This window comes from Aplysia californica, unplaced genomic scaffold, assembly GCF_000002075.1.
Source record: "Aplysia californica isolate F4 #8 unplaced genomic scaffold, AplCal3.0 scaffold00234, whole genome shotgun sequence".
In the NCBI taxonomy this organism is placed as follows: Eukaryota; Metazoa; Mollusca; class Gastropoda; order Aplysiida; family Aplysiidae; genus Aplysia; species Aplysia californica.
Genome location: NW_004797504.1, coordinates 642,805 through 658,080, shown reverse-complemented (window position 1 = coordinate 658,080; position 15,276 = coordinate 642,805). Strand labels below are relative to the sequence as shown.

General features: G+C 41.3%; 1 protein-coding gene across 1 annotated transcript in view; it reads right to left on the bottom strand.

The window, feature by feature from the left end:
• LOC101862654 overlaps nucleotides 1-15,276 on the bottom strand; it is a gene marked incomplete in the record, with an annotated part of 70,242 nt that overhangs the window by 41,214 nt on the left and 13,752 nt on the right. Inside the window, 9 exon segments of the mRNA XM_035970200.1 lie at nucleotides 226-355; nucleotides 1,941-2,050; nucleotides 3,411-3,546; nucleotides 4,941-5,053; nucleotides 5,782-5,905; nucleotides 7,164-7,276; nucleotides 8,482-8,578; nucleotides 10,410-10,496; nucleotides 12,137-12,244. Coding sequence (XP_035826093.1) covers nucleotides 226-355; nucleotides 1,941-2,050; nucleotides 3,411-3,546; nucleotides 4,941-5,053; nucleotides 5,782-5,905; nucleotides 7,164-7,276; nucleotides 8,482-8,578; nucleotides 10,410-10,496; nucleotides 12,137-12,244 — 1,018 coding nt within the window.

Genomic DNA, 15,276 nt, shown 5'->3' with positions numbered 1-15,276 from the left:
AAATGAATAAGAAAATAAATAATTAAATAAATAAACAAATAAATAACGAATGAATGAATGAATGATTGATTGAAAGATCGAATGAATAAATGAATGACTGAATGAATGAATGAATGAATGAATGACTTAATGAATAAAAGAATAAAGCTAAATGCAACGCCACCAAAATCCAGAATGAACAATTAAAACAGAAAGCACACAGAGCCTCTTTTGTTCCTCACTCACAGGGCTCTACATCCAGCTTGGTGCTCACGGTGAAGTACTCCTCGGGCTTCTTCGTGTTTCTCACCACAAAGTCTGCCGGCAAGGACAACAGGCAGCTGATGTCTTTGGCCCGAGCTATGGCGTTCAGCACCTGCAGAGGGAGTCATGGTTCAACTTTGGGGTTTTTTTTTGGGGGGGGGGGGTATTCTTGTTTTGTTTTGTTTGTTTTGTTTTGTTTTGTTTTAGCTTTTTAAAATTTAGTTTTTGTAAAAATTTAAGGACACTTGCAAGACAAATACCGTAAAGGTCAGGCAACAAACCGTGACCTTTTTCCATCAGCTTTTAAGCCTAGGAGGTAGGTCATATTTCATGCCATAATATGTAAAATCGAGATAGTAATATTAAAAGAAAAAGAAGGAGGAGAGATAAGGAGGATAGACGTTTGACAGGAAAGAACGAGCAAACCACAGCAGTGCACGCGGTAACCATCTACATAGTAATTGTGTGACAGCGCGGTGGAATCAGGCTCTCGTCAGTTTTGGGGGCATGCGGAGTTATTGGTATCGCCTGATAGCTTATCCATTTGCCTCGCTTTCGATGTAAAAAAAACCAACCTTCTATTTGTATAAAAGTCGAGATATTTGCAATTGAAGTTCCCCTGGTTTCAGAGAAAATAATAGTGAGAAAATGGCCGCTAAAGTTGTTTATCTTCATCTGCTGAAGAGTCCTTGAAAACTGAAAATTTAGATATTGTGTGCCCTTACTCAACGTTTTTCAGTAAAATTCACTTGAAAATGAATTTTTATAAGACACAAGAGCCAATAAACAAATGCTTTTTTTTTAAAGGTCAAACTAGGTGGGAAAATGCCTTTTTCTTCGATGTCATTGTTTTGACGAGCGCCTGGTATCACCACGATGCCTCACAATTATACTGAATAAACCAGGTCGTGCCGTACAACGACAAAAAGCAGGCCAGCTGTTTTTGTTGGTGAATTATGGACAACAGAAATAAAAGAAACGTTGGAGGAAAGGCTTCTCTATTTTTTCATTTTCCACAACTGTTTTGTCGAAGTGTTGTACTGGAAGATGACTACAGTGCGGTCAAAAATTCGTGGCGCAACTTATTGTCAAATATCTCCTCAACTATCGAACGTAAACTCCTTTTGCACAATAGCGTGTACCAACTTTTCTTAACAGATCAATATTTTTGCAAGTACCTGTTAGCTCTATTCTAGAAAATTCCTTGATAAATACTAATTAACAATTCTAATTGGTGGTTTCTACTGATTTTAAAAGGTTTACGGCTGGGACGGTTTGATTTTTAAAAACAACTCCGTCATTTTTTTCTAATCGCGAGATTATCTTTATTGAACGCATAAAGTATTCACTATAAAAATAGTTTCTTGTAACTAGTTTTGCCTCTAAAAAGTGTCACTGAAGAGCTGTGACCTAAGTCATATGCGTATATAAAATGTGTGTGAGAAGCGGGAAGTGCTGTGAACAATTCTATTTTCCACGTGAAGGAGGTTTGTAGTATTTTATATAACTTTAGGAAGAATTTTAAAAAAAAATCTAGCCTCGATTGGTGTGGAAAAATATGATTAAATTAAGATAAATTTAAACATACTGCTGTGCAGATAATAGGTGACATTGATTTACCCGTTATAAAGATATTTGAGGATAAGTTGAGCCACGAATTTTTGACCGCACTATAGCCGTTCAGCGGTCTGCCAAACCTTCTTTTCCTTGCTAGGAGAACTTGGTGTTATTCCAATATCGATTCCTTTCAGGGTTTTCAAAAAGATCTGGGCTATCTCTCCACCCAGAAGAATGTCGTCAGCTTTTCCTGCAGTGAAGACAAATGATAGAAAACTAAAGTTAACTTCTGAGGAAAACAAATAAGTATAGCTATGAGTGTTTGAGACCCCCTATCACCCTGGTTTTGATTATTTTGGAAGCGGGCTGCTTCGACCTCGCTTGTTGTGGCCAACCCAAACCTAGAAGAATAGTCAAGTCGTTTGATATCAAACTTATCCAACCCCCCCTGGGCAGTGCCACTGACTGTAGTGTCTTTAGGCCATTCCCAAAGGGAGGACATTAAATTCTCGTTCAAGCATAGTAGAATTGTAAATGGGCTGACTCATGTCACGGTCATAACTGTGCCTGATCTACAACAGGGAACTGCTGCTTTTTCTTTCCTGATCATTACTATTGTCATTTTCCTCTACCTCTTCCGTATGTTTGTCACTCTCTTGTGACCTGCTATTTCCGGGGTGCCTTGATAGTCGAAACAGACCTTGTGCTGTTGAAGCTAGAGAGGTGAGCAGTCTAAGTCTGATTCCCTGTAAAGACTTCTCTGTTGACACCCACCCCTTGGCGCTCATATGACCTTATACAGTTGCGAGTCCAGACGAGGTGAGCGTGTCTTTGGTCATAAAATCGAGCCCCTAAATGAGCGGGTTCAGATGTTACATTGAGTTCTAAATGTTCTAATGCGCACGGACACAATGGTAAGATACGAAGTGCATTTCAAAAATACAAAAATATTAATGTTTCCTTTTTTCCAAAACCAGTTCATTGCACTTTATAAATGAAATGAAATAATATGACATGTTCACTAAATTAATATCATTATTGATTTTACCCGTGTTTTGAAGATGGGTGGTTGGAGGGTGCCTCTGGTAGAACCTACTTCTTTACTTCCCCTCTGTTGTTTCTGTCTGTCTGTCTGTCTTACTTTTTCCCAGCACCACATGACCCTTTTTGTGTCGTTGTGCATCTCTTTAATCAAACAAACAAACACACAAATTGTTTTTTAGTGGCGTCGGTGGCCTAGTGGATAGGCTCTCGGACTCGCAACCGTAAGGTAGTGGGTTCAAATCCAGTCAGTGGTCTGACGTTGTGTTCTTTGGAAAGGCACTTTACACGAATTTTCCTCACTTCACTCAGGTGGGAATGGGTACCCGGCTATAGACAGCGCGAAAGATCTTGTCAGTTTGTTAGTGTTTGAGCGCTTGATCAGCTGCTTGCACTGTATTCTTCCCTGGAAGCTGAGAATGTTTCGGAGTGTTCTGTGGTCTGCTGAGGTAATGATATGGTGTAAAGCGCATAGAGCCTGCTGTTGAACGGGGATATGCGCTATACACATGCTATTTATTATTATTATTATTTTTGAAGTTATAAAGGTTATTTTATTGCATACGTACCCATGAGGTTATAGACCACGTCAATCTTATCCTTGAAACATCCGCCAATCACCGCCACCATAGGTTTCTTGGGCTTGGTCACCAAGTTGTTGTAGGTGTCCAGCTCTGCTTTGATGGTGAGACCGTAGGCTCGGTCCTGTGAGTGTGTGCGTGTGTGTGTGCGTGCGTGTGTGTTTTAAATTTTGAATTAAATGTGATTCATGGTCATGTCCAAATTAATCTTATATGCATCTGAAATGTGGGCCATAATAGCAGACATCGAAAGAAAGATACAGATATAATCAGAAATGAGATTTATTTTGTTACCACAATGTCTGCACAGGAAACGATAGGAAGACTGCACGATTCTCAGTGACTGGAACATCTTACTACTGAAAGCTGAGAACTAATAGGAGCGAAAGAAGCTGGTTGCAAAATCTGCAAAGGTCCCCAAACAATGATTGTTTTTGTTTTTGTAAAGTGTTTTACGGCGCTCGCAACTGCATAGGTCATATGAGCGCGCGGGACACACCTAATATTTTCAGTTGGTAGGAAATTTTGAATTTTGCCCGGGTGGCAGCCGAAGCCTACTCTTATCGATTTTAGACCACCAAGGGATCTTTAACGTGCGCAACTTGTACACGGGCCCTCAGAGATTTTTCGCCCTTGTCCGAGAAGGCTAGGTGTAGATCTTTCCTACCAGAAGATCAGGGGAGTGGCAGAAAGACAGCAGTAAGGAGGGGCCAAGGAGTAGCAGTAGAAAGGCTGCAGAAAGAGTCAGGAGCCCAGAGGAGGGGGCAAAGGAGGTGAGGGGGTGGGGGCAGAAAGTGGAAATGGAAGCAGACAACAGAACGTTGCTAGAGAGCAGGGAAGGAGGTGAAAGGGGACAATTTTAGAGAAGAAAAATTTTTGGTCGCTACCCGGATTCGAACCCGGGACCTTTGAATGAGAGGCCAACACCATAACCTCTAGGCCACGAGAGCCCCCCCAAACAATGAACCAGACAACAATATAGGTGAAGAGAAAATTGAAGGACGCGCTCTAAATACATCGGCACGTCTAGCAAGGCAAGAAATTTACATTTATGAAAAACATTCAGGTATTAGAAATATGCCATTGTAACCGAGGTATGTTATGTAATCCTAATAGGGCTCTCCATGGTTGCATGTAGAAGACGTGGCTTTAATTCTCTTTTCTCTTGTGGAGCAATTCGTCACAATATCGAGTATATCCTTCTTACTTCTTAAATGCTGTTTCCCATTTCACAGTCAACCTCAGTGAGGACTATTTTTCTTTCTTTCTTTTTTCTTTTTCTTTCTTTATTTTAGAATTTAATTCATTTATTCATTCATTCATTCATTCATTCATTCATTCATTCATTCATTCATGTATTCATTCAAAGATTCATTCATTTATTTATTCATCTATTCGTCTACTTATTATTTATTTATTTGTTTTATTTATTTATTCATTTATATGTTTATTTATTTATTGCATTATTTATTCATTTATATTTTTTATCTGATGACCGAGCCGTGTTTCTAGCCTCACCTGCTTGTTGCTGCCCACAGTGGTGTTGGACATTTCCACGAGGTCTGTAAAGGAATCCTGCACGAACATGTCCACCAAGTTAAACAGCTTGGCGCGGAATTGCTGGACCTCTTCTGTGATTTGTAGATTATAATTAGTCGCTTTTAAGCCCGAGGGGGCTATCTCAAAAAATGTTATTTTGAGAAAATTGAAGGAAAAGTTGTTACCCTTGTTCAGTGTCTTTTAAAGACAAGGAGAGCTTCCCCTATAACCAAACAAATATACACACTAATGAAACCAAACTTCTCCTCCTATAGGTAGGGCAATGCACACTTTTGGTGAAGGTCAAGATTTCTGGAAACGCTCGAAATCTGGTTAAGCCCGCTTGTCCTTAAAAGAGATCAATTATATAAGGAAATATTTTACGTCCCCCCCCACCCCCTCCCCCCTCTTTCCACTCCCCTCGTTTTGAGAGAATCTGATTATTTGATTTTGTAGCAGGGCTATTTTGATCCTTCGAGCCAGGAACCCGCCGCTACCCCCGCCCCCACACTTCTTTCTCTTTCTCTCTCTCTCTCCCTCCATCTCTCTCTCTCCCTCTCTCTCTCTCTCTCTCTCTCTCTCTCTCTCTCTCTCTCTGTCTGCCTATTTGTCTTTTTGTCTGTCCGCTTTGTCTGTCTGTCCCTGTCTCTGTCTCTCTCTCTCCCTCCCTCTCTCTCTTTCTCTCTCTCTCTCTCTCTCTCTCTCTCTCTCTCTCTCTCTCTTTCTTTCTTTCTCTCTCTCTTTAAATCCCCCCTCTCTCTCTCTCTTTCTATACTGTTGAAAAGCAAACAAATATAATAATATATTATGTTTTACTGACCTTTGGTGCAGGTGAACTCTTTCCCATTGGCGTCTATCCCAGAACCGTCTTCCTCTGGGTTGAAGCGCATGTTCTCCAGCACGAACACCGAGCCAGGCTCCGGGTCCTCGCACAAAGCTTGAGCCTACACAGAGAAAGGACATCACATTAAATTGGTCGCATTTTAGGACAAGCGGACTAACCCAGATTTCGGGGGTTTCCAGAAATCTTGACCTACACCCAAAAAGTATAGCAGAAGTTTGGTTTCATTAGTGTGTATATCTGTTTGGTTATAGAGAAAACCCTCTTTGTCTTTTAAAGAAACTGAACAAGGGTTCACAAACTTTACCTTCGATTTTCTCAAAACAGCATTTTTCAGGATAGCCCCCTTGAGCCTTAAAGCGACCATTTTTGAAATAGTCATTTGAAGAACCCCCTCTCCCCCTCCCCCCCCTCTCTCTCTCTCTCTCTCTCTCTCTCTCTCTTTCTCTCTCAAACCTCTTTCCCCTTATTAATTTAAACATTAATTTAGACGACTTAGGAGGCAGGTTTTGAACGTACCTGTCAGGGCCTATGCGGGCTGAGAGGGATAAAACATCTGACAGAGTAGAAAGATCGAAATACTCCATAGAATTCTCCCTACACGCCAATCGAACTCTGTTGTTTTTTTTGCGTGCGATGGAAAAGCGTAAAACCACTACATTACAGGCGTCGATTTAAAAAGCTTGCCACCTGGCATGCATGTACATTTTCACGTACAGTATGCACGTACATTGACTCTCGTAATTGGTCGCTTTTAAGGACAAGGGGGCTGTTCCCCCAGAAATGCTGTTTTGAGAGAATCGTATGTAAAGTTTTTGCCCCTTGTTCAGTTTCTTTAAAATATATGGAGAGTTTATTTCTATAGCCAAACAAATATAGACACCAATATAACCAGACTTCTCTTATAGGTCGGGCAATGCACATTTTTGGTGTAGGTCAAGATGTCTGGAAACCCCTGAAATCTGGATTAGCCCGCTTGTACTTAAAAGCGACTAATTATTATAGTCCCATGTGCTTTTAACCACCACCCCCTCCCCCTCGCAGTCTTCCCCCATTAATACAAATGTAATAAAAGAATAAATACAGAAAACAACATTGATATCATATCAGGAAATGGGCTGCTTCTTCCTCACCCGTTACGGCCAAAATGTAAGAGCTAAGTGGATACAGTATTATTGCAGAAAGACACAGCATATTACTCGATGTCCTTCTCTCTCTCCTGTCCCACCCCACCCACTTCAACCCCCACCTCTTTTTTTCGCCCCTTGGAATCGAACCCACGTTGTCTTCTACGTTCAAAAGTGGACAAAGACCAAACAGCTGCGCCACAAACAACGTCAGTTCATGGCGTGTGCGCTCACCTCTGGCCCTACGCAGTCCTCCAAGAAAACGACCTCTTTCTTGAGCATCTTTCCAAGTTCTCCCGCCACCTTTTTCAAAGACAAGTTGTCATCTCGTCGACCCCTGGGTTCACCTGTAACAACGTCATCAATTACCAAGTCGTTGTCAAAGCAATATAAGTATAAGATAAGATAAGATAAGATTATACTTTATTATCTCAGAGGGAAATTTTTCTTAGCTGTACAGGACCGTAAAAACACACGCAGGAATACATATTGTCAGCCATACTTCTCCTTTCATATTGAATTTTAATGAGAGTAATATAATATATAATTTACATTTTTTAATGTATACCTGCATGTGTTTTTACGGCCCTGTACAGACAAGGAAAATTTCCCTCTGAGATAATAAAGTACTATCTTATCTTATCTTATCTTATTGAAACATTCAGGTCATAACAACGCGCAAAATGGAAAAAAAGAGAGGCGTAAGGGAGGTGGAGGGTAGGTTGATCTCACCCCAAACTTATTGGTTATACAGCACTCTCCAACGAACTTTTTCTTTTGGGGGGGGGGGTGTTTTCCGTCGCTCGCAACTGCATAAGGTCATGGGAGCGCGCGGAATACCACTAATATTTTCAGTTAGTAGGAAATTTTGAATTTTGCTCGGGTGGCGGCCGAAGCCTACTCTTATCAATTTTAGACCAACAAGTGATCTTTAACGTACGGAACATGCATTCGGGCCCTCTGAGATTTTTTTGCCCTTGTCCGAGAAGGCTAGGTGTAGATCTTTTCTACCAGAAGATCAGGGGTGTGGCTGAAAGACAGCAGTATGAAGGGGCCGTGGAGTAGCAGTAGAAAGGTTGCAGAAAGAACCAGGAGCCCAGCGGAGGGGAAAAAGGAGGTGAGGGGTGGGGGCAGAAACAGGAGACAAAAGCAGGCAACAGAACATTCATGCTAGAGAGCAGGAAAGAAAACGAAAGAAGACAATTTTAGAGAAGAAAATATTTCGGTCCCTACTTGTTTTCGAACCCCGTACCTTTGAATGAGAGGCTCACACCTTAACCTCTCCCCCATGAGAGCCACCTACAACGAAAGTAAACAGAAAGAACAACGACACACAACACTTATTGGGGGGAATTTTCGCAAACATACATGCTTTTTTAGTTTTAGTTTTAGTAGAGGTTTTTCGGCGCTCGCAACTGCATACGGTCATATGAGCGCCAGAAGATTAGAGGTGTTACAAGAGAGTAACAAACATAAAAAAGAAGGAGAGGAGATAAGGACGATATATGTTTCATAGGAAAGAAGAAGCAACATACATGCATGTTCTACCTACCACAATAGCTGGCGATAATGATAGCTTTGGCGTCCTTGCTAAGTATGTACTCTATGGTCGGCATAATCTGAGCCAGTTTTCCCTTCACGTCATTGGACTGGGGATGAAAGCCAAAATCCGCAAATGGTGTTTTAAAAAAATATTAATAGTATGACAATCATCCATAAGCATTATAATGTGTGTATGTGTGCGTGTTTGTGTGCGTATGTGTGTGAGTGTGTGTGTGTGTGTGTGTGTGTGTGTGTGTGTGTGTGTGTGCGCGTGTGTGTGCGTGTGTGTGTTTGTGCGTGTGTGTGTGAGTGAGTGTGTGTAACAACGTGGTGGAATCAGGCGCTCGTCAATTTTGGGGCCTTTAGAGTTATTAATATCATCTTAAAGCTTGTTTATTTTTCTTGCATTTAGCGAAAAAAATGTTTAACTGCCTTGAAAAGAAGTTGAGATACTTGCTACTGAAGAAGAAAGGGTCACCTCGTTTCTGAGATAAAATTATCGAGAAAATGGCCGCCAACGTTTGGTGACTTCCATTGCGTGATTGTCCTTGGGAAATAAATATTTACATTTTTTGGTCCTTTAATCAATGTTTTTTAGTAAATCCACACAAAAATGTGCTGTTAAATGGACATAAAAAGTGTTGAACGAAAACAAAATAATAAATCGAAAATAATTAAAGAACCGGCGGAAAAAAATGCTGTTTTCTTCGATTTCATTATTTTGACGAGAGCCTGATTCCATCACGATGACTCACATAGATAAATAGATAGATAGATAGATAGATAGATAGATAGATAGATAGATAGATAGATAGACAGATAGATAGAAAGATAGATAGATAGATAGATAGATAGATAGATATATAGATAGATAGATAGATAGATAGATAGATAGATAGATAGATAGACTGATATATATATATATATATATAATTATATATATATATATATATATATATATATATATATATATATATATATATATGTATATATATATATATATACATATATATAAATAGAGAGAGAGAGAGAGAAACATAGAGAGTTAGAGAGAGATACAAATGTTGAGACGAATACTTTCTATCTTTTGAATATCGATAGGTTTACCTACACTTCGACACAATGTTGATAGTAGGAGGGCCTCGACCTTGCTTAAAACTCTTTGAATCTGGATCGCAACTAAAGTGGTATTTTGAGGGCACGGATCTCGTCAACCCGTCAATATACTACCATTTTCACCCATATCGTTATTTTCTACCACATTGTGACTAGTCTGAGTACTTACAGAAACAAATCGATCAACTGATTGAATTTTAGATCTAGCCGATTTAGGGTAACACGCTATGGCGTTTGGATGCGTAAAGTTGTGGAATTTCTTGAGTACTGAAAGAATCAAGGAGGCCAACACGGCCTGAAGGCTTGCAAAGTCCCGACAGGAAGACCGAGGACACTCGATAAGATTTCTCACCGCGCGGGGAGACGAACTTAGGTAATGTTCCGTCAGAATATGGCCTTGCGCTTAACAGCCACACCACTGACCCCGGTTCCATGAGCTGTGTGGTTGGTTATGTTATCCATGCACTCACTTTAGCAGACATTATAATTCTATTATGTACGAATGGATGGCAAGCAAAGATCGTTCTTAACAAGATAGTTCATTCGGCCAAAAAAAAGTCCGCGGAAGTCCACGATTTGGTTTAGATGGCGCTGCAGCCGTTGTTTTCAAGCTCTCTTTCGTTTCTCCAGAAGAAGAATACGAAAAGCTCAGTTTTTTTAGTTTCGCTTTTATTGTTTTTCACACAAGTAGGACAACTCTGTTCACAACGTCTGCACTTTGTCGAAGAGGGCGCCACCGGATTTTGGGGACACTTTTCAATTGGCTTAAAGAGAGAGAGGAGTGAACTATCTTGTTATATACGATCTTTGCGGCAAGACAACCTGGGAATAGTCCAGATCGCACCGCAAGAAGACTCGCTCCTCGGTGAGGTCCATCTTGTCTATACTGAGCCGCTGAACTGGTTTGAGCTGAAAGGGTAAAATGATCGATTTTAAGGACTAGCGGGCTAATCCGGATTTCGGGGGTTTCCAGAAAACTTGACCTACACCAAAAGTGGGCATTGCCCTACCTATAGCAGAAGTTTGGTTTAATTGGTGTGTATATCTGTTAGGGTATAGAGAAAACTCTCCTTGTCTTTTAAAATCAACGAAGGTTGAAAATCTTTACCTTCGATTTTCTCAAAAGAGCATTTTTCGGGATAACCCGCTGTGCTTAAAAGCGACCATAAGGCTTTTCTGTAGCGGGTTGGGCATTTCTGTGACATATCTTCTCTCTCTTTCTCTCTCTCCCTCTCTCTCTCTCTCTCTCTCTCTCTCTCTCTCTCTCTCTCTCTCTCTCGCTCTCGCTCTCTATGTTTGTGTACGTGTGTGTATGCGTGTGTATGTGCGTGCGTGTATGTATGTGTGTGTGTGTGTGTGTGTGTGTGTGTGTGTGTGTGTGTGTGTGTGTGTGTTTGTGTGTGTGTGTGTGGCGATATTGAAAGGGGGTGGGGGGGGGGGGGGCTTAAATCGTACAATATGGACCATCGACTAACATCTCGGAGCTTAGATTGTTTTAGGGAGTTTTCAAGTTCAAGGACCTCTGTGCCCATTTGGCTCGACCCTATGGGAGATGGACGAAAAGGGTGCGAGAGGGGGGGAGGGGGGGTTTGGCTTCACCCTAAAAGACACCATTCGGGTCAAAATTTCGGATTTCGAGCCGAAGGCATTTTTTAGCCTCTGCAGCCTCTCATACAACTATTTCATCGTATAAAAACCCTTTAAAAAGACTCTATTTTTTTCACATTCCAGGGATGTTAGTCACCATCATATCCTCTTAAAGTCAATGTTTTATTTATTTTTTCATTGCCCGTTTTCTCAAAACGCGATTGTTTTACATACTTTTAAAAATAACTCCACTATTTGTCATCCAATCTTCATGACATTTTTAAACAGAATTAAGAAAAAAATATTTTCGATACATTAATTAGATTTTTTGAAGTGTCTGGAGTGTGGATTTTCACTAATTTTTTTTTGCAACCTTCAATATTACCTCGGGAAAAAAAATCACCAAAAATTTTATAATTCGTTCAGGAAACATTCAAAAGACAGATCTGCAGTTCTATTGTCTGTTTGCATGCAATCCCCCCTCCCCCCCCTTTCTTTCCTCACACACAGAGAAAAGAACAACAACAGCAAACTATTTCCATTAAAAAATAAGTGCGGTATTCACTGCGTAAGACCTGTCAGCAAAATCCAATATGGCCGCCGTGTCCATGGCAACGAAACTTTTCTTCTCAAATATGAGTGCGGATTTTAAGACTCCTCATTATGCTAATTATATATCAGGTGAAATTTGGTAAAATTTGATCCACTAATATCCCCTCCCCTTTTTTTTTTTATCGGGTGGGCCCACCTCATAAATAACGTTACCACGTTGAAACAGGCAGGGTGGTGTCAAATACTTATACTAGAGCTCGTGGGGAGAAGGGTGGGGGCTCAGATTGTTCATCTAATGGGGGCACGCCGGCCATGCCGATGAGGGTCAGAAGGCCCTCCATGCCTGACACGTGTGGGGTCACTGCTGCGAGCTCTAAGTGACAATGAGCAAAGATGACCACAGAGTTTACCTTAGCATCCGTGTCTGGTTTCCTGTTAAAGAGCCAGAGGTAATACTCGTTACAGTCCACGACTTTCTTCGGTACGGCCAGCTTCTCCAGGCGCCTGGTGGCTTTGGCCTGCAGTTCAGAGCATAACACGATTTTTAGGTGTGTCTTTATTAAGACAAGATAAGATAGAATAAGATAAGACAGGACTTTATTATCCCAAACGAACCCAAACGGAAATTTTTCTTTCCTCTACAGGGCCGTTAAAATGACATGCAGGTATACATAGCAAATTTGATTATATATAAAAAAAAGAAGACTAAAGCTGACAAAATGTACATACATCACTTCAGATGCATTATTCAACCACGTGCAGGAATTTAATTACAAGACCTTTAGAGATATTTATAGATAAATACTCCTACAGGCTACTTTATGTTTTGCCCATTTGGCGGCGAGTAGAGAGAAAGAGCAATATTTTTTTAAATACACTCAAGCGTACTTTGTTGTTCTTCCATTTTCTTTTTGCAGATATGAATTGGTAATAATTTGTAGGATGGTGTTTTAACGCCAAAATAAAAGAAATTTAGATCAATTAAGAGGTAAGCTTCACATGGTAAAAGATCAAGGGGAAGACCTCATGGAACCTGGAGAAGATACACGGAAATGGATGTACAGAAATGTGGGAAGACGTGGAGTGACATCAAGCGACTAGCCCAGGATGGGGAAAGGTGGAGAGTGTTTGTTGGTGGCCTATACCCTGACCCAGGGCGAGAAAGGCAACGAGGATGATGATGATGAAGAGGTAAGCTTCGACCCTGCTTATCATGGCCAACCCAGCCAGACAGACGACGTGCCTGCAGAAAGACCGACATACTTGATAAAAATTGTCCCCATACGGGAATCGAACTCGCGTCTTCTCTGTGCGACGGCAAAGCGCCTAAATCGCCAGGCCACAAACAAAAATATAAATTGCTCAATTTGAAAGTGTGTGAGGGGGGGGGGGTTAGGGGTGGGGGGTAATCTATACATATTACATTTGTGAAAGCTCGTCACTTTCGCAGCCTAAAACTTCCGAACACCTTAACTTTCGAATTTGAAAAAAATAACGGTGGGTCAAAATCATTTAAAGGGTGCTCAGTTTTACTGAGATGTCTGAAGTCACTGTAGTTTAATTTTCAGTTTTTCATTAGTTTCGTTTGGATCTAATCTTGGGAAAGTTCATCTTCTAAGATGCCCTTGTAAACAAGTGAGGCTTCCGTTCTCAAAGAGTGCGTGCACTGATCCCACAATGACTTGATGATCGATTTTTTTGAGTCCGTTTATCGAACGCAAACCCACCTGTATTATCTGTTATTATCTGTCCTGGGCAACAACGTCATTGCACACCGGACAGGTCCATAAGTGGTCTGTTCCCCCTGCACCAAAACCCGCAAGGTATCCATACTGATTGTTCCGGTGGCTGTCTGATTATGGCGACGTCTTTCCATTCAAGATAATCGTTCCTTTCTTCCTTCTCCACTCTCTATCCCCATTTCCCGCATCCTGATGATTGCATAGTGTTCTGACGTCTCCCTGTCTTCTTCATCCCATAACTTTTCTCCAGGGTCTTCAACACTTCTCCTTTGTCAAATTTCTCCTCACCATCAAACTGCCAGCCTATCAGCCTCCTCATTGCCTTTCACTCTAGAGTGCCCAGGACAGAAAATCCACGTGATGGCTCTAAGTGATGAGTGTTGTATTGGGTATATCCATTCACTCCGAAGAAGCCCTTTCTCAACCCTTTGCAAAATGCTCTGGGAGTCTGTGACAATGATGAGATGAGTAGTTCTTGGTCTTGTATTATGAAGCCATCCAAGCGCTCTTGGTACGGCCTCAATCTCCATCTTCATGCTTCAAGTTGGTCTTTCTATGGCCCCTGACATGCCATGAACCTTTTATTTCCCACTGTACACCACAAAACATCATCCACTCCTCTCACCCCTCCTGACTGATCCATCCGTATAGATCACTGGGTCATCTGGCTTGGAATGCTCCTCAATTAACTGTCGTATATCATTGTCGTTAATGACAGTAGCACATTCCCGTCTTTCACGACCCACAGTGATGTGAACGTTGGCCAGGCTTTTGCATTCGGGGCTCAGTTCAAACCATTAAGAGGTAAGCTTCGACCGTGCTTATCAGGGCCAACCCACGTTGGTCTTTCTTCCTTCTCCCCTCTCTGTCCCCATTGTGAACCCAGCTATCTATTATATATTTGGCAACTTGGAAATACCTGTGTCACTTTTCCCATAAAACTGCGACAGTTACAGAGTTGAACGTTGGCGAGTACCTACAAAAAATAGGTCCCCATGACGGAGCCCGATTTTGTATTTATTCATCTCCTGAATTTAGAAAAATATATTTGACAAAAAGTTCCCGTCCTTCTTTGGCCTTTGTATCTATTCTACTGAGAAACGAAACAAATATGCCTAGCTGTCGGAAGTGATATTTCTCGAGGCGCATTTTGTTTTGAGAGTGCAGATCTAGACCTTCTAATATTTTGCATCTCTCAAGATTTAATGCTCCATTTCAATAGAGTGTAAAAATGTAGTTAGTAGGCCAATGACTTTCAGTAGATGTAAATGCACCGATCATTCCTCTCATCGAAAGGGGGCTCAGCTAGTAATAAATAAATGAAGAAGCCTTGGTTGAAGCAAATTGATGACGAATAAGCGAAAGCGACAGGCAAAGTTCATTGGACACACAATGCGGAAAGAACCATTTGAGAATATCGTAACAACTGGCAAGTTTGATGGAAAAAGAGGCAGAGGCAGACATGGGGAAAAGATACTTTACAGGTTGACAACATGGCACCGAACTGAAAGAACGACAGCCACCATCGCTGCAACGCAAGACAGAATGAAGTGGAGGTCCATGATCGCCCACACCGGTCGGCAAGGCACAGGATGATGAATAATGACTGATAAATTCAGCACCAATTGACAATTGATACCTGATGGTAAACGGATCTCTCTGACTTTGACACTTGCCAGAGCAATTATAGTCTTAGGGTTCATACTACTGGGGTGCACTTTCAAAGAATTAACGAGTAAATCTACGCATGTGTGTGTGCGTGCGTGCGTGTATGTGTTTGTGTGTGTGTGTGTGTGTGTGTGTGTGCG